The sequence below is a fragment of the Carica papaya genome, chromosome 7 (assembly GCF_054855325.1).
Source record: "Carica papaya isolate Zhongbai chromosome 7, ASM5485532v1, whole genome shotgun sequence".
Lineage (NCBI taxonomy): Eukaryota > Viridiplantae > Streptophyta > Magnoliopsida > Brassicales > Caricaceae > Carica > Carica papaya.
The window spans coordinates 1,164,239-1,179,707 of record NC_142315.1 but is presented as its reverse complement, the minus strand read 5'-3'; the positions used below and the strand labels follow the sequence as shown (position 1 = coordinate 1,179,707).

Sequence of the window (15,469 nt, the reverse complement as noted above, 5' to 3'; positions counted from 1 at the left end):
CAGACCCATCTATCATTTGCTTTCTCCTTTTTGCATGATTTGTTTTGTTAAAAATTACTTTTCATAATTTATTTTATTTATATAAAAAAAAAAAAAAACTAGACTCCTTTTTCCTTTTCTTGGAAAACTTATTACCAGGAAATAAAAAATAGAGGGACATGATTGTTACAAACTGAGATTATATGTTAACCATGAAAGTTAACATCAATCCAGTAGCTCTCTAACAAGTTGTGAAATAAAATCAGCTACTGATTTCAGACTTTAATCAATACAGCAATATTGCGGCGGAACAACCTTCCCGGTGCAAGTTCCAAACCCGATATTGTATCCATCTCCCTGCAATGAATTCAAACATGGAAAATTTGAGCATGCCATCAGTGCAGTTCATATAGATTTACCCATCATGTTCTTAGTTCTTCATTTGGAACAGGGGAGTAAAGAAAACAGGAGCGACACCAGTAAGATGTATAAGTTTCAGTTCCAAACTTTTACTTCTTCCTCTTCCTAGTTCCTACTACTTAAAATGATTTTGATCCTGAAAAATCCTGTTTAGACAGATCAGAAAACCCTACTAGTAGCTTGATGCTAACTCCTATGACCACATCTTCAAATATTAAAAGGTTATATACTTGCATCGGTCTCGAAACTCAGCAACAACGGGATGACATACAGCTTTTGATATTACTTGGTATTATCGTGAGGTATCTTCAAAAAGCAACTCCTAGAATGCAACATAATTTAAAATTTTGATATACACCACAGCCCAAGACCCAGACAGTATCCCTGAACAAATAATTTAACATTCTTCCAACCAAATGAGAACACAGCTTGACCAATTCACTGAGTGAAGTTGCTAATTAATCAGTAAGGGAAAAGATAAAAGATGTGAGAGAATCCAAACCCTGTTACCATTTACCTCATGCATTCAAAGATACTTTTGTTAAAAGCAAATTAACAGAATAGATACAAGTGAAATGAATTTAGAAAACAAAAATGACGGGATGAACTCCTTGACTACGGGTAAGAGAAATGGTTGGACATAGAAACTATTGAGAGGAATGTTAAATAATAGCTAACCTTGCAACAACCAGTAAAAATGACCTCATCCCCGTCTTCTAAGAATTTACGAGTTGCACCATTCAATGATAATGGGTTTTGTCCATTCCACGTTAACTCCAGCAAGCATCCCAATGATTCTTGCTCCTGTTAGGAAATACATAAGTGATCTAGATTGCAATTGACAGAGAGAATCTATGCAGCCTATGAATTATGCATTTATAAAATCACACTATAGAAAAATATCAAGGCACAACATCATACAGGTCCACTGATAGTTCCAGTTCCCAGGAGATCGCCTGGCCTTAAGTTGCAACCATTAATTGTATGATGTGCAACCTGCTGAGTGACTGTCCAGTATCTGATATACAAGTTTTAGAAATATATATTAACCAAAAGTAAACAAAAAAACAAAAGACAACAGAATGATATGTGAGAAAGAGTACTTCTGTCTTTCCCTGAATTCAAATAGTTCACTTCTATATGCATACATTTTAAGGTTGGGAATATCTCTTTTTAGGAAGCTTATTTTCCACATACAAAAATTTCAAGAATATTTTTGTGGAGTAATATATCAGAATCTTATTGACATTATGGCAAATCTTGGCATAAGAAATTTTTTATCACTCTGATTCATGTTGTTACACTCCAGCCTTCAGCAAATAAAAGACATAAAAGAATAGTATGTGATGCTAAGAAGGTTATTCTGACAAGAGGCTGCCGCATATAAAAGAACCTCGTAAAACCGAGGACACATCCGAAGAGATACTCCTTACAAGTTTTTGAAGTTGCTTCTTGTTACAACACATGAATTATCTTGACCAGCAGGTTTGATTTCAACCTGGTGGTAACAAAGAAAATTAATCAATTTATTGAGATATGAAACGACCTGCCATCGTCTACAAAAAAATGAAAATCTTAATAGTCGCTAACAGAAAAAGATATAGTAAATATGGCCATTGAATAATGAAGTAGGCTTATTGGCCCAATATGGGAAGAAAGAGAATCAAGATATGTTTTCGGAAAAAAAACTTGTATATATATTAAACACTGCTAGTTACCTCTAATGAAATATCGTAGTTTTTGGATGTCTTTTCAGCCAGATATGGCAGCGGATGGGGGTCCTGCAATATGCATCACATATAATATAGACTTTTGCGATCTGAGAGAAAAATTAAAGCAACATTTTTGGTATTATTCACTAAGTGCTACCTGTTTGGGAGCATCACAGGCAAAAGGCTCAAGAGCATCTAATGTCACAATCCATGGAGATATTGTAGTGCCTAAGAAATCATAAAAAGAGTAAGGCCCCTGCTTGAAAATTGACAATCTTAAAAAGAATCGATGAGAAAAACTGTAGACAGAAGAATCAACTTAATGAGTAAAATAAACATGCAGCCATCATCAGGAAGCGTACAGTACACTGATGATGAGGCACTGATTCTACCTAATGGAATTCAAAAAACTTGAACATTGAATATTGGCACTTACTTACCAAAACTCTTTCCTAAGAAAGGCCCCAGGGGCACATATTCCCATGCCTGAATATCTCTAGCTGTAATCAACTGCTTGTAAATATAACATCTAAAAAGACACAAAATGATATCGAACTGAATGAATAGAGAGGATTCATACCACTCCAATCATTCATCAATACTAGTCCAAAAATATGATCTGCTGCATCATTAACATCTATAGGTTTTCCTAGTTTATTTCCAGGACCTACTATGGCAGCCTGCAAGAATTTGTAACAGTTTAATAAATCAATAGCAAGAATCACACATTGTACTATACAGAAGCAACTAATTTAACAATAATTATCAAGAAAATTTGATACTTAAATACATCATGATATCTAGATTTTTAAAATAGAACTTGAATACATTTAAGTATGAGAAGAGAAAAAAGCAGATCAGATGGACGTTCATGTATGAAAGGCTAACCATTTCTAGCTCAAAATCAAGCTTCATTGAAGGTCCAAAAGATGGTGGAGAGTTGCCAATTGGAAAGCCTTGACCTCTGAGAGAAAACAAAATGCAGTCTGAATCATTTTATTGGAGTTAAATAAAAATTCAACTAAGAAATGGTAACATATCAAACCTTAAACTAATCCGATCGAATCCTCATTTGAGAAAATAAACAGTGTGAACTATATAGAAATACTAGGGAACATAAATTTATATGCAATCATTTAATACATATCCCAAAATTGAAGCAAAAATGTTGCCTGCATTTGAGGAACCAACATTCCCTTAAGAGATATCATCTGTCATGCAGTTTTTCTTGTTTGCATGTCCATATGTTCTCTATACTTAAATGATGTAAACTATCAAGCATCCATTTACCACATAAGCTACCAATAACACCAATGAAGAAGCATGATGAAATTTTTTCTATTATACGTGGAAAATTAAGTTTTAGTAAGTACCACAGTTTCCATGACTATCTTGTTCAAACAAGTTTCCTCACCTTGGTCGAATTATGTCTGTCCCAGAGATAACAATTGATGATGCTCGCCCATGATATGCAATTGGAAGATGAAACCTGGAAGAATCAAGGATACTTTATACACTTACAAAAGAAAAACAAGAGGTTATACAGCCATAAATCCAAATTCATTAAATTGAAATCTTCGTCCGTCAAAAATTTCAAACCCAATTACCAGTTTTGAGGCATCGGGTTTTGTGGCCCACGGAATATGGTCCCACAGTTCTTTGCATGATGCATGGATGAAAAAAAATCTGTATAGTCCCCAACCTCAACGGGAAGAACCATTTCTACTTTGTTCTGAGCATTTATGCAAAAGTTTAGCACATTTAGGATTATATTAATTGCACTTTAGGATCAGGCACATGCATACCATCGGGTGAAGAGACCTCTGCCTCAAATCCGCATTGTCACGCAATGATGGCTCGTCAGCTGCATCATAAGACACCAACTAAGCAATTCCTTTATTGTGTTGGTATAACTAGCCTCCTTTTACCTATAAATTAAAACAATCTACTCCTCGGGCTAATATTCTTCATGAAGATTCACAACTAGTTCAGCTATAATAAGCTTTTCCTGTAATTAAACAGGATATCTATTTAAAAATAAAGAACCACCAAATAATTAAAAGATTCATACATGATAATAGCTTCTGAAGCGTAGCACGAGCTTCCTTCCACGCAGGGCGTCCCATGGCCAAAAACTTATTCAGATTAGACTGCAATCAAACAACGGCAGAATTTCATGCGATTATCCATAACAACAGAAAACCATGGACTCGTCCGTAGGTCATCTGCTACTCTAAGTAACACAGGATTTCCACTGCTACTGATATGAATTATAACAAAATCGATATATAAATGAGAATTTAAAACAAAATATATGCTAATACTCTAAAACTACGATTCCCGCCTTCGAATTCAACAAAAACGCTGACGACGTTTTCTCTTCCCCTGCAATGAAAATGAAATCAAACCTGTAGAAAGCAATCAGAGATCCAGAGGATCGGTCCGTTGAAGAGCCCGGCCTTGGTGATCTCGAAGAGGTCCAAAACGTACTCCCCAATCGCGACGCCGAGTCGGGCCGGACAACTCGGCCAAGGCTTGAACGCCCCGTAGGGGAGGTTCTGGATGGGGAAGTGAGAATTCGGATGGACGTCGACGAAAGACTTCAACGCCATGGTTCGAGTAGCAGAACAAAAAGAATAAACGGCGTTGTATGAAGCTCCGGTGAAGCTCGAGTCAGTGACTCAGTGACAGAGGATGGCCGTGGGATGGTAAATGGCGTAGGCAATATTTATAGACTCGACGAATCCTCTGGTACCAGTTGTCATTGTCTTTTTACGTACGGATAATTAATTGGGATTTTTGTATTTTTATAAATAATATTTTACTTAATTATTTTTTAAAACATTAATTAATATGGATAATAAAATAAAAAATGCAGGGTAGTTGGAATCTACGGTTCTTGATTATGATTCACGCCGGCAATGTTATCATCCACCGTTCAAATGTATTTTAATTATTTTTATTTTTATTTATATTTTTATAAGCAACGTAACTAATTTATTTACTAAATAAATAATTTTTAGGAAATTATAGGAGTAGGTGATATGATCAATAATTTGACCCACTCTTGAGATTCATAACACGTGATTATCTTACGTTATTTTAGCGATTTTTATATATTTATTATTTTAACTTGTTTAATCTATATTTTTTAATGTGTAACAAAATTAACATGTCCTTTAAATAATTAATATAAATAAATTTCAATTTTATAAACTTTGCTTTTTAAATATAATGTAATTAAAAATTTATTTTATTTCTTTATATATATATATTAGTAAATATCTAATATGATATTTCAAAAAGTTTAATAAAAAAAAATTTATACAAACACGTGATTTTTACAAGTCAATATTATTTTATATATGTTTATTATTTTTAATTGAGTATTTTATATTTTTATATATAATTTTTACTTAAAACTTAAAAATTATCTCGGATACTTGCAAATTACTACATGCATTAGAATTAATTTTTAAAATGATTAAAATTTTTTTATTGCATGGTTTGATATGGTAATACTAACACTAAAATTTTATATACATTTGTATAAATATATATGAAATAAATATTTTATTCTTATTATTTTCATTGATGCTTGAAATCAACAATTAAATTATTTTAATATATATACATGCTTTTGTTAAATTAGTTTACAGATAATTAATTTTATTTAAATATATGGCCTAATATAGTAATACCAACATTACATAATATATAGTAGATTGAAATATTATTATTTTTAAATAATTTATTATAATTATTATTGGACACATTATAATTGAATATATTATACATATATATAATATACATTGACTATAAATTTGAGTATACCATATAAATAAATAGAGATATCATAAATTAAAAAAGGTATTAGTTATTGTGTGTTGATGCGAACAACATAAAATTTATATATACACACACAAGATTGTTGGTCGTTTTTTGCAATTATCAATTTGCATCCAAAACGGCGACGTATGGGCTCCCGTGGGCTCCACCTCCTCCCCTTCGAAGCACAAATGAAGATCATTTAAACGCATTTCGACCTTCACCGAGTCATCGATTCGTTACAACAAACGGATCAAAACTAGAAAGCTTCCACGAAATATAATTTTATACACTATTTTTCTCAGGTTCAAGTGAATTATAATCAAGGTAACGAACGGATTGCCCAGATCGTTAGAAATTGTTCAGCTTCTATTTTATTGTTTGAAACCCTAGTTTTATTCCGAAAAATTTATCTTCACTTCTGTTTGTTTGATGAAAGTTTGTGTCGACAGCGGGGGACAGATATGTCGTTTGATCTCCTGTTGAAACCGTCTTGCGGCGGGTGTGGATCCACCACAGATTTGTACGGAAGCAGTTGCAAACACATGACCTTGTGTTTGACATGCGGCAAAACCATGGCGGAGAACCGCGCAAAGTGCTATGACTGCGGCGTCAACGTTACTCGCTTGATTAGGGTTCGCTCCCTACCCCTCCTTCTACGTAGTGTGTCATTCTTTGAGCGTCGGAATCTAGATATTCACATCGAATTCTGTGTCATTTTTCGTTGTCTCAAATCTTACAGGAGTATAATGTTCGGGCGAATCCAAGCAGTGACAAGAACTTCTTTATCGGTAGATTTGCAACTGGTTTGCCAAACTTTTCGAAGAAGAAGAGTGCGGAGAACAAATGGAGTCTCGTTAAAGAAGGACTGCAAGGACGCCAACTAACCGAAGTCTTACGGGTATTATGTTTATTTTTCACGTTCTGTCTGTTTAGTCGGCTTAAGATTTCCTTCCATATCTTTTGTGTGCTTTTTGAAGTCGGAAACGTTTGAATCGTCAAATGGTTATCTCAGATGGTATAAAAAGTTTAAGCATGTTGACCTACATTTAAAGGATACATATATATCTGAAGTCTATGTACGTTTAGCTTTACAGTTGAACTCTATAGGTGGTTTTTTAGACTGTTTTGATCGTATTTAGCTTACAGGACTGCAATCTAGAGTCTCTGAAGAAATTTAACTTTCTACCATAAAAAGAAGAAATTAAGGGCTGACAAGCTTAACAAATAGAATGGTTCATTGTGTCCTGGCTGTAAAGGTTCTTTGAATAATGAAGGCGAACAAGTTTATCTAATTTTATGGGATTTTAAGTTCGTTATAATCCTATAATTTTTCTGGCTAAAAAAAGTCGGTGCATTAAGAGAAACCATCAATCACTTGATCGCTTTCTCATTAGGATTTAGTGAAATAGTTGGTAGCAGGTTCATCATCTAACAATTTTTGTCCGTAAAATACGTCGTTGTCTGGCTAGTAAATGTTTCAGTTAAGTTTTAGAAAACACTGTTTTAGCAACTTAATTTATACCTGTTAGCAACTTATGTAACACTGCTTGCAGCTCTTGGCATTGTGCATCATATTCACATTAAGTGCTTGTGATTATGAAGGAGAAGTATAAAAATAAGCCTTGGCTCTTGGAGGATGAAACAGGCCAGTTTCAATACCACGGTCACGTTGAAGGTGCACAGTCAGCAACTTACTACCTGCTAATGATGCAAGGAAAGGAGTTTGTTGCTAGTCCTGCTGGTTGTTGGTATGGTTGCATCACATTTTTCTTATTATTGTTATCTTCTGTGTTCGTAGTGGGTTGGGTTCAGAAAATCCCTCTGTTGCATCCCTTCAATGACGCACCAGTGAATGTTTGTCAGCCTTTTGCCTTTTCTTTAGTGTGTGTAATTTCATCTTTGATTGTTCTTTGATGTGCTCGATAGGTATAACTTTAACAAGGTTGCACAATATAAACAACTTACCCTTGAGGAGGCAGAAGAGAAAATGAGGAATAGGAGGAAGACTGCAGATGGATACCAGAGGTGGATGATGAAAGCTGCAAATAATGGACCCGCTGCATTTGGTGAAGTAGAGAAGTTTGATGACAAGGAGAGTGGCGCAGCTGGTGGTAGGGGCCGAAAAAAATCAAGTGGCGATGAAGAAGAAGGCAATGTCTCTGAGAAAGGGGAGGAAGATGAAGAGGAGGAGGCTGCAAGGAAGAACAGGCTTGGACTCAACAAAAGAGCCGGTGATGATGATGAAGAAGGTCCGAGGGGAGGTGATCACGATTTGGATGATGATGATATTGAGAAGGGTGAGTTTCTGACATGTTCTTGACATTTTTTTTCGGCATTAAATAAGATGTTTTGAGAGTACATTCTTTTTTTTTCTTTAATAGATTAAAGGGATTTAGCATTGAGGAATCCAGGTGTTGCCATCCATGCCCATGAAATTTATGTAAAATCAAAAACCAAAATATCTATTAAGGTTCCCCAAATCCTCCCTTGAAGAATAAGACGTCTTGAGAACAAACTACTCGAGGAAGGAGATCAATAGTCTTCAAATCTATGAGAAGGAGAGCAAATGCTCCTAGCACTCTATCATTTCTTTCTTTTTAAAGGGCTCAAAAAATGGAAAAAGAAATGGTATTTTCTTTTAGATAAGAACGAAATAACAATAGAAGGAATTGAAGGGTACTGCCCATGTATAACATATTTAGAGATCAATAAGCAAAAGGTCAATGAGGTAGAAATGTCTCAATTTTGAAATGTATTGAAACCTTGGTAGTAGAAATGAGGGGGATGCTCTATTTCCAGGATTTCACTTTCAAATGAACCTCATAATTGTAAGAAAGTAGGTTTTTTTGGTTATGTACCTAGCAAAAGAAAAAATGGGATAGGATCTTATAGGATCTCCTTCCTCCCTTCAAAATTGGACTTAAGAGTTTTCTTTCATCAAGTTCAAGTAGTTATACCAAATAATGATAAAGGAACGGGACCTAACTTTCAAATGAAATTCTAAAATCCCCAAATCAACATTATCAAGGATTTAGTGCCCTATCAACAAAACACTCAGGGATCGGGACCAACCATCTTGTGGCAAGATAACTTCTGGCTGTCCGTTCCAAATTGTGACCTTCCAGCCATGATTAAGCCTTCTGGTTTTGAATTGGGTCAGCTTCTTTTTTTTTTTTTTGTATTAAGCTAAAAAGGTTTTAAAACATAATTTTGAAAATTATTTTTATTAATGTATGTTTAAGATGATGTTTTACTCTAATACTGTAAATATTTATCATTATATATAATATATTTAAAATTTATATTAATTATTTTATTTTGAGAAATATTAAGAGTATTAAGTCAGATATATATACACTATCTTTGCCCCCTTTACACGACTATCCAAGGATATCTTACATCTTGCTTTAAATCCTTACCTTTATCATATCCTATTCAACTACACTGCTCTTATCCTTCCCGTATGCCAAGTATTGCTGTCTGCATTAACTTCGGATTCTGTGCAAGTTGTAAGGGAAAAAATGTTCTTTTTTCCCATCCTTTTATCATTTGATTATATAGCAATTTACTTCAAACTTATTTGTCTGTCCTAGGTGATGATTGGGAGCATGAAGAAATTTTTACTGATGATGATGAAGCTGTTGGTAATGATCCTGAGGAGCGGGAAGATCTCGCCCCTGAAGTTCCTGCACCTCCAGAGATCAAGGAGGTTAGTTCATACTCATTACTTGCTAGGCTAGGGTACTTCTCGTGGATCCCATTATCATTTTCATGTGGCTTTTTTAGCAAATATTTGATGGATTTAGTAATATTGAATTTGAAGCCAACAGTAATTTACCATAAAAAATATACGTTTATCTGCCATTCAGTCCTCAAGCAGAAATTTCTATGTTGTTAAAGTTTGGTTGTAGCTCTTGTGCCTATAAAATATTAGTACACGGTGCAAAAATTTACAAGAACAAGCAGGAGTTAAGCATTTTAATCATGTCAGGATCTATATTAGCTCACAGGACCCATTTCATTCCTAAGAGACAGTTTTCTTTGGGTTTGAGGTTTAATTCCTTTTTGCTGGCATGGAGAGACACTATTCATATTTAGGGGTCTGCCTATGCTTCTTTAGTTTTTCATGAGATCTGAACGGACTTGCATTTCACCTTGGAACTTCAACTGTTTTTTTTCTTTTAATAATTTGAAGTTTCTCAATAATTTGCTTGAGGATTCTGGATAAGCTATTACTTGGGTTTGAAATGGCCATTAGGATATCTCTTTGAAGGCATGTTACCAGTTCTGCAAGTATGGAAAGGGAAAATCTGTTTTGATTGCTGTGGGTCATCTCAAATGATACATAATGTGTAAGGAAGACGGTTGTTTTTAAGAGATTCTACCTTTTTTGAGAAGTTACTAATTTTCCTTCCTCTTTCCATTCATTTCTCTGTTCAAGAGTTGAAGTTCTCTCATTATCCTATTGCTACCATTAGCAATTTGAATGGAGTTGAATAGGATAGGGTCACAGACAGAATAGTGTGTTTGCGTAAGATCCAGTTGGTCCAAATCTTGGTAGAGGTTATGGGTCTGAAATACAGTAGATGTTAAATTTAGGTCCAGAGGAGAGTAGGCTTAGTTGTAGTTTATTTTAGTTTGAAGTTCAACTTGATTGAACCATTTGTTGCAGTTCCTTGCTTGGATAATAAGTGATAATTAGTAATACATTCTTGTTACATTGGTTCTTGTTTTTTCTGCGGAAAGACACGAAAGTTCAAATCTCTTTTATAGCTACAGCAAGAATATCAGTGCTTATGTTACAAACTCCTAAATAACTTTAAATTTTTTAATATACTAAGTGTTGGAATAACTTGCACTTCACCTTGGATACCTGTTCTTCTATTTTGACTTGTAATTAGTCTCAATTCTAAAAGAAATTTTAGTAGAACACAAAACTCTTTACTCTTCTACCTAACATTTTTGTTTCACAATCTTAACAGTACCATACCGGCTTCTCCCATTTTTTCTAACCTTTGTTGTCTGATTCTAGAGATTCAGGTCAATAACCAAAATGAACCCAAGCAAACTTGTAATATGAATCAGTTTGAGAAACTTGGTATGGAGGTTGCAGAAGTTGAATGGTCGTAGATATCTATGTCTGGCATATTAAGTCAAAGGAAGTGAGGGATCTTCTGAAGATTAAAAGACAAGAAGGGAAGCGGGCTTAAAAACAAGCAAGACTTGTTCAATATGAAAACTAGAAAAATACAGAAATTATCTAAAAAATAATAAAAACTTGCAACATCAAACATTGTGCCACTCTTTTTATAGTTTTGTCTTAATAGATGATTTATTTATTTTTTAAGTTCAGGATTTACCTCCAGAATTTAGTTGACGGCTTCATTTGTTGCTTACTTTTCTTATAGTATCTTCATAATTTCTTTATGATATTTATATTTGAGTGAAATTTTAGAAATGAACTATTCGAAAAAGTATTGCAGTGTATTAGACCATTCAATGCAATTTTCTCAATACAATAATTTATGTCTGATTAGTTTGTGGGGTGACCACAAACTTGATAGATTTCAGGCCAATTAGTTTGATGGTTTGCATGTATGAGCTGATTGCAAAAACATTTGCTAGAAGATTGAGAAAGGTAGTCAAATTGGTTGTTGGGGAGGGACAACATGCATTTGTCAGTAGTAGATAAATCTTTGATGTACTGATGGCTAACAAAGTGTTGGACACCCTTTTGAAAAGTGGAGAGATGCGTATGCTTTTTAAACTTGGTACTGAGAAAACTTATAACCATGTTTCATGATCTTTTCTTTTATACCTCATGGGGAGAATGAGTTTCAGGTAAAGATGAAGAGCTTGAATGGCTAGTTGTGTGACTATTACATCCTTTAATGTGGTTATTAATGGGTGCCCATCATAGTCCTTCACCCCTTCTAGATCTTTGGGACAAGCTGATCCTTTGGCCCTTTTCTTGTTTATCCTTATTATGATGGTGTCTATATGGTGTGATTACTGAAGATGCTGAACGAATTTCTCTGGATAGATTTTACTCTACCCAGATAATTTGCATCCAAATGATAGCTAGATTACAATAAGAGGCTCTACCTCCATACAAACATGGCCTGTAGGCTTTGTCCTTCCCATCCAATAACCAACAAGGGGCTTGTCTGGCTAAGCAAGTTAGCATTTCTTGAAGAAAACTTTTTTTGTAGATAGTGAATTCTAATGATTACTTGATTGTCATACCACATCTTCAATACTAGCTTTATTACAACATTGTTTCTTATTCTTGCTCACAGTGCTTATGTTATTTGGTCAGTTTTAGGCATTTCAATTTGGTGCCTGAGGTAGTATAATGTTTCATTTTATGCAAATCTTAAAGAATAGCAATGTGTGCCCGTTTCAGTTTCTTATTCTTGCTCACAGTGCTTATGTTATTTGGTCAGTTTTAGGCATTTCAATTTGGTGCCTGAGGTAGTATAATGTTTCATTTTATGCAAATCTTAAAGAATAGCAATGTATGCCCATTTCAGTTTCTGACAACAGTTAATGATTTCATTTTCTGCAGGACGACGACGACGAGAATGAAGAGGAAGAGGGAGGACTTAGTAAATCTGGAAAAGAGTTGAAGAAGTTGCTTGGCCGAGCTAACGGACTGAATGATTCAGACGCAGAGGATGACGATGATGATGAAGACGTAAGTCTTTTGAAATACATTGTTGCAGTGTGCCTGGCTGATATTCTTGATGTTGTGTTGTGATTTTGGTGACCTATGAGCTGAGATAGTTCATCTTATTTCAATATGTCTGTTTTAAGTTGATTTTAGGAAGATAACGCTGCATTTTCTAAGTTTAGTTGACATTTCCAGAATTATAGTTCCAATATGCCGATAATCTATTTTGCTAACAATGTTCTATTTATTTTGGCTCGTTCAGATGGATGATGATGTGAGCTTTTCTCCTGTTCTGGCTCCGAAGCAGAAGGATCAACCTAAAGAAGAACCAGCTGATAGCACTCCTCCTAAACCAGTGCCGTCAGGATCATCTCGAGGAACTCCATCTTCCAAGTCAGCAAAGTCAAAGAGAAAATTAGATGGTGATGTCGCTAAGGCGTCCAATGGTGCTCCTCCGAAGAAGGTGAAGACAGAAAATGTATGTTGTATCTCTTGAAAGGCTGCCATGCTATTAAATGTGAACTAGTTATCTTGATGCATTGTTCAATGGCTTTGTTTTTTTGTCAATCAGGAGTTAAAATCTTCTGTAAAAGAAGAAACTGTACCTTCTTCTAAATCTGGTGCGCATGCGAAAGGTTCTTCGAAAACCTCGTCAACATCTCCGATGGCATCGTCACCCACTGGACTTGTGACTGAAGAAGAAATCAGGGCTGTGCTGTCACAAAAGACACCTGTAACCACACAGGATCTTGTTGCTAAATTTAGAGCCAGACTGAAAACCCCTGAGGTATGCCCCATTTATTGCCTTTGGTATGGTTATGATTCTTCTGTTTTCCTCACTTGTGCCCTTGCGAAAGAACTGCTTTTATTTGAGCTAGTCCGCTAAGAATAAAATGAGAAATTATGTGTGTATATGTATATTGATAAACAGAAATTCGGATACTGATTGATGAAAGTATAAGGCCTACCCCTCTTTATCTTCCAGATCCTATAATGTTTTGATGTTGGAAGTAAATCAACCGGGATGTTTAGGGCCAATATTACCCATATTGAATAAAATCAGAAAAAATAAAAATTGGAGATGAAATCTGTCCCCGCTTGTGCATTTCATTCATTTTCTTTTCAGCGGAAATATAATTATGAATTTTTGTTTAATCTTCGGTTTTCCTTTCTCCCTTGTTCTTGCAGGACAAGAAAGCTTTTGCAGATATTTTGAGGAGGATTTCTAAGATACAAAAGACTCCTGGACCAAACAACTATGTCGTGTTGAGAAACAAATGATGATGAAACTCCTTGAAAATTCTTGCCCTTTTTCTTACCAAGCTTGTGAGAACTAATGGAATTCACACAAGGTTGGTACCTTGCTTGGTGCTGAGGTATCTGTTCTCGGATCTCTCTGGATAAATTTGTAGTGGATTCTGTGATAATCTAGTGTTTAAACTCGACATCCGCATCTAAAAGCAATATAAGTCAGTATCACAAGTGATCATAAAATCTTTCTTGTAATTAAGGTTCTGTTGGTGGAATTTTCTTTCTTTAAGTGTTTACAATGTTGAAGGAAGGTGTGGTGGGTATTGATTTTTAAGAGTAATCAACGGCCATTGCAGCTTTGAACTTTTACCTGGTATAACTTTTTTTCATAATTATGAGCATTTTATAGGAAGATTTTAATATGTTTCATTTACTAAAGAATAGTCTTGAGAAATTCTTTACGGCCATGTCAAAAATTGTGAAATTCATATGGAAATTTCGTAGGGGAATTTATAGTTTGCTAAGCTCGGTTGGATGTATGAATAGTCAAAGTAAAATTCATATAACAATGTATAATATTTCTAATTATTTATATAATCCTGTTTCATGGTATGCAACCATATAGAAAGCCAAAACTCCAGCCAATAACAGTATAAAGCTTCCACCAATAACTGGGAGTCTGAGGCCGAGGGGGTAGGTGCTTCAAAACCTGCTGAGTTTGATGGTACCCTAATTCGAAGGAAAGATGTAGCTTCAGCTTATTTCTTGCAGTTTTCTAATAGGCTTGTTAATTAGGAAGTATCGAATTCCTTCCTTCGCTAATGAGATCACTTCTAGTCTCTCCGTGTACATTTTGATAAGGTTGCTCATACTGCACTGACTCATATTCCTCATTGTGCTTCACCTCAGCGATTCTCCCCTGCACTGCTGAGTAGATGAACCATGGCCGTCCATCGCACGAGTTGCGCGAAATTTTTTTGCCTCATTACTTAATATTTTTTTTAAAAAAAAATACATTTCTTATGTACTCATAAGTACTATATTGGAGTTGAATCAGATTTCGGATCAATCTATATTGATTGACTGTTTTCATTATGTTGTTACTAGTAAATACCACTCTTTTTGGTTTTGGATCTTCTAAATCATTCCCACAGAAGATCCGAACCTATTTTTTTCTGATCTTTCGATAAAAAAATTTATTTTTTTTCATAAAAAATAAAAGATAGAACCAATAAAAATTTCTTTTTCGATTCATCCAGAGAATTGTTGAGGTACTTATACTCATTATGCCTAGCATTGAATAGGCTGAGTATTCACCCTATCAATATCTCAAATCAATGATGGGTTCTGTTCGGCTCCAACCTAAAAGGGCACCAAAATCGGACCGAACCCTTCCATTTGTCAGGCTATTGTTCTCTTGAGTCTGTATACAAAGCATCTTCTGTCCTTTCCACGACTATTAATTAGATTCCGCCTCTGAATATCCAATCGAATTCAAGATTCAAGATTCTAATTATATGTTTTAATATTTAAATAAGATTTAATAACTATTAATAATATAATTAATAATACTATAATTTTTTTTTTAACCTATATACACAAA

The 15,469-nt window shown here is 34.7% G+C and overlaps 2 protein-coding genes across 4 annotated transcripts; one reads left to right on the top strand and one right to left on the bottom strand.

Moving 5' to 3' along the window:
* Nucleotides 1-162: 162 nt before the first annotated feature.
* LOC110812727 (fumarylacetoacetase) lies at nucleotides 163-4,834 on the bottom strand. The gene is made up of 14 exons (XM_022039563.2): nucleotides 4,520-4,834; nucleotides 4,183-4,261; nucleotides 3,917-3,975; nucleotides 3,719-3,843; nucleotides 3,526-3,600; nucleotides 3,000-3,075; nucleotides 2,692-2,791; nucleotides 2,552-2,611; nucleotides 2,269-2,339; nucleotides 2,118-2,180; nucleotides 1,833-1,897; nucleotides 1,321-1,417; nucleotides 1,078-1,203; nucleotides 163-336 (listed from the first exon to the last, which is right to left on the bottom strand). Exons 1-14 carry the CDS (start codon nucleotides 4,721-4,723, stop codon nucleotides 262-264), a joined length of 1,275 nt encoding a protein of 424 aa, XP_021895255.1. The 5' UTR covers nucleotides 4,724-4,834; the 3' UTR covers nucleotides 163-261.
* A 1,273-nt stretch (nucleotides 4,835-6,107) lies between these two features.
* RAP74 (transcription initiation factor IIF subunit alpha RAP74) lies at nucleotides 6,108-14,235 on the top strand. 3 transcript variants are annotated; one of them, XM_088207535.1, is made up of 10 exons: nucleotides 6,108-6,266; nucleotides 6,392-6,574; nucleotides 6,682-6,840; nucleotides 7,545-7,690; nucleotides 7,869-8,239; nucleotides 9,536-9,651; nucleotides 12,511-12,639; nucleotides 12,878-13,078; nucleotides 13,187-13,402; nucleotides 13,804-14,235. In XM_088207535.1, exons 2-10 carry the CDS (start codon nucleotides 6,404-6,406, stop codon nucleotides 13,894-13,896), a joined length of 1,602 nt encoding a protein of 533 aa, XP_088063661.1. In that variant the 5' UTR covers nucleotides 6,108-6,266; nucleotides 6,392-6,403; the 3' UTR covers nucleotides 13,897-14,235. The 3 variants fall into 3 exon arrangements, with proteins under 3 accessions (XP_088063661.1, XP_021895181.1, XP_088063660.1); XM_022039489.2 differs by having other exon boundaries at nucleotides 12,878-13,093; XM_088207534.1 differs by having other exon boundaries at nucleotides 6,115-6,266; nucleotides 6,379-6,574; nucleotides 12,878-13,093.
* Nucleotides 14,236-15,469: the final 1,234 nt, after the last annotated feature.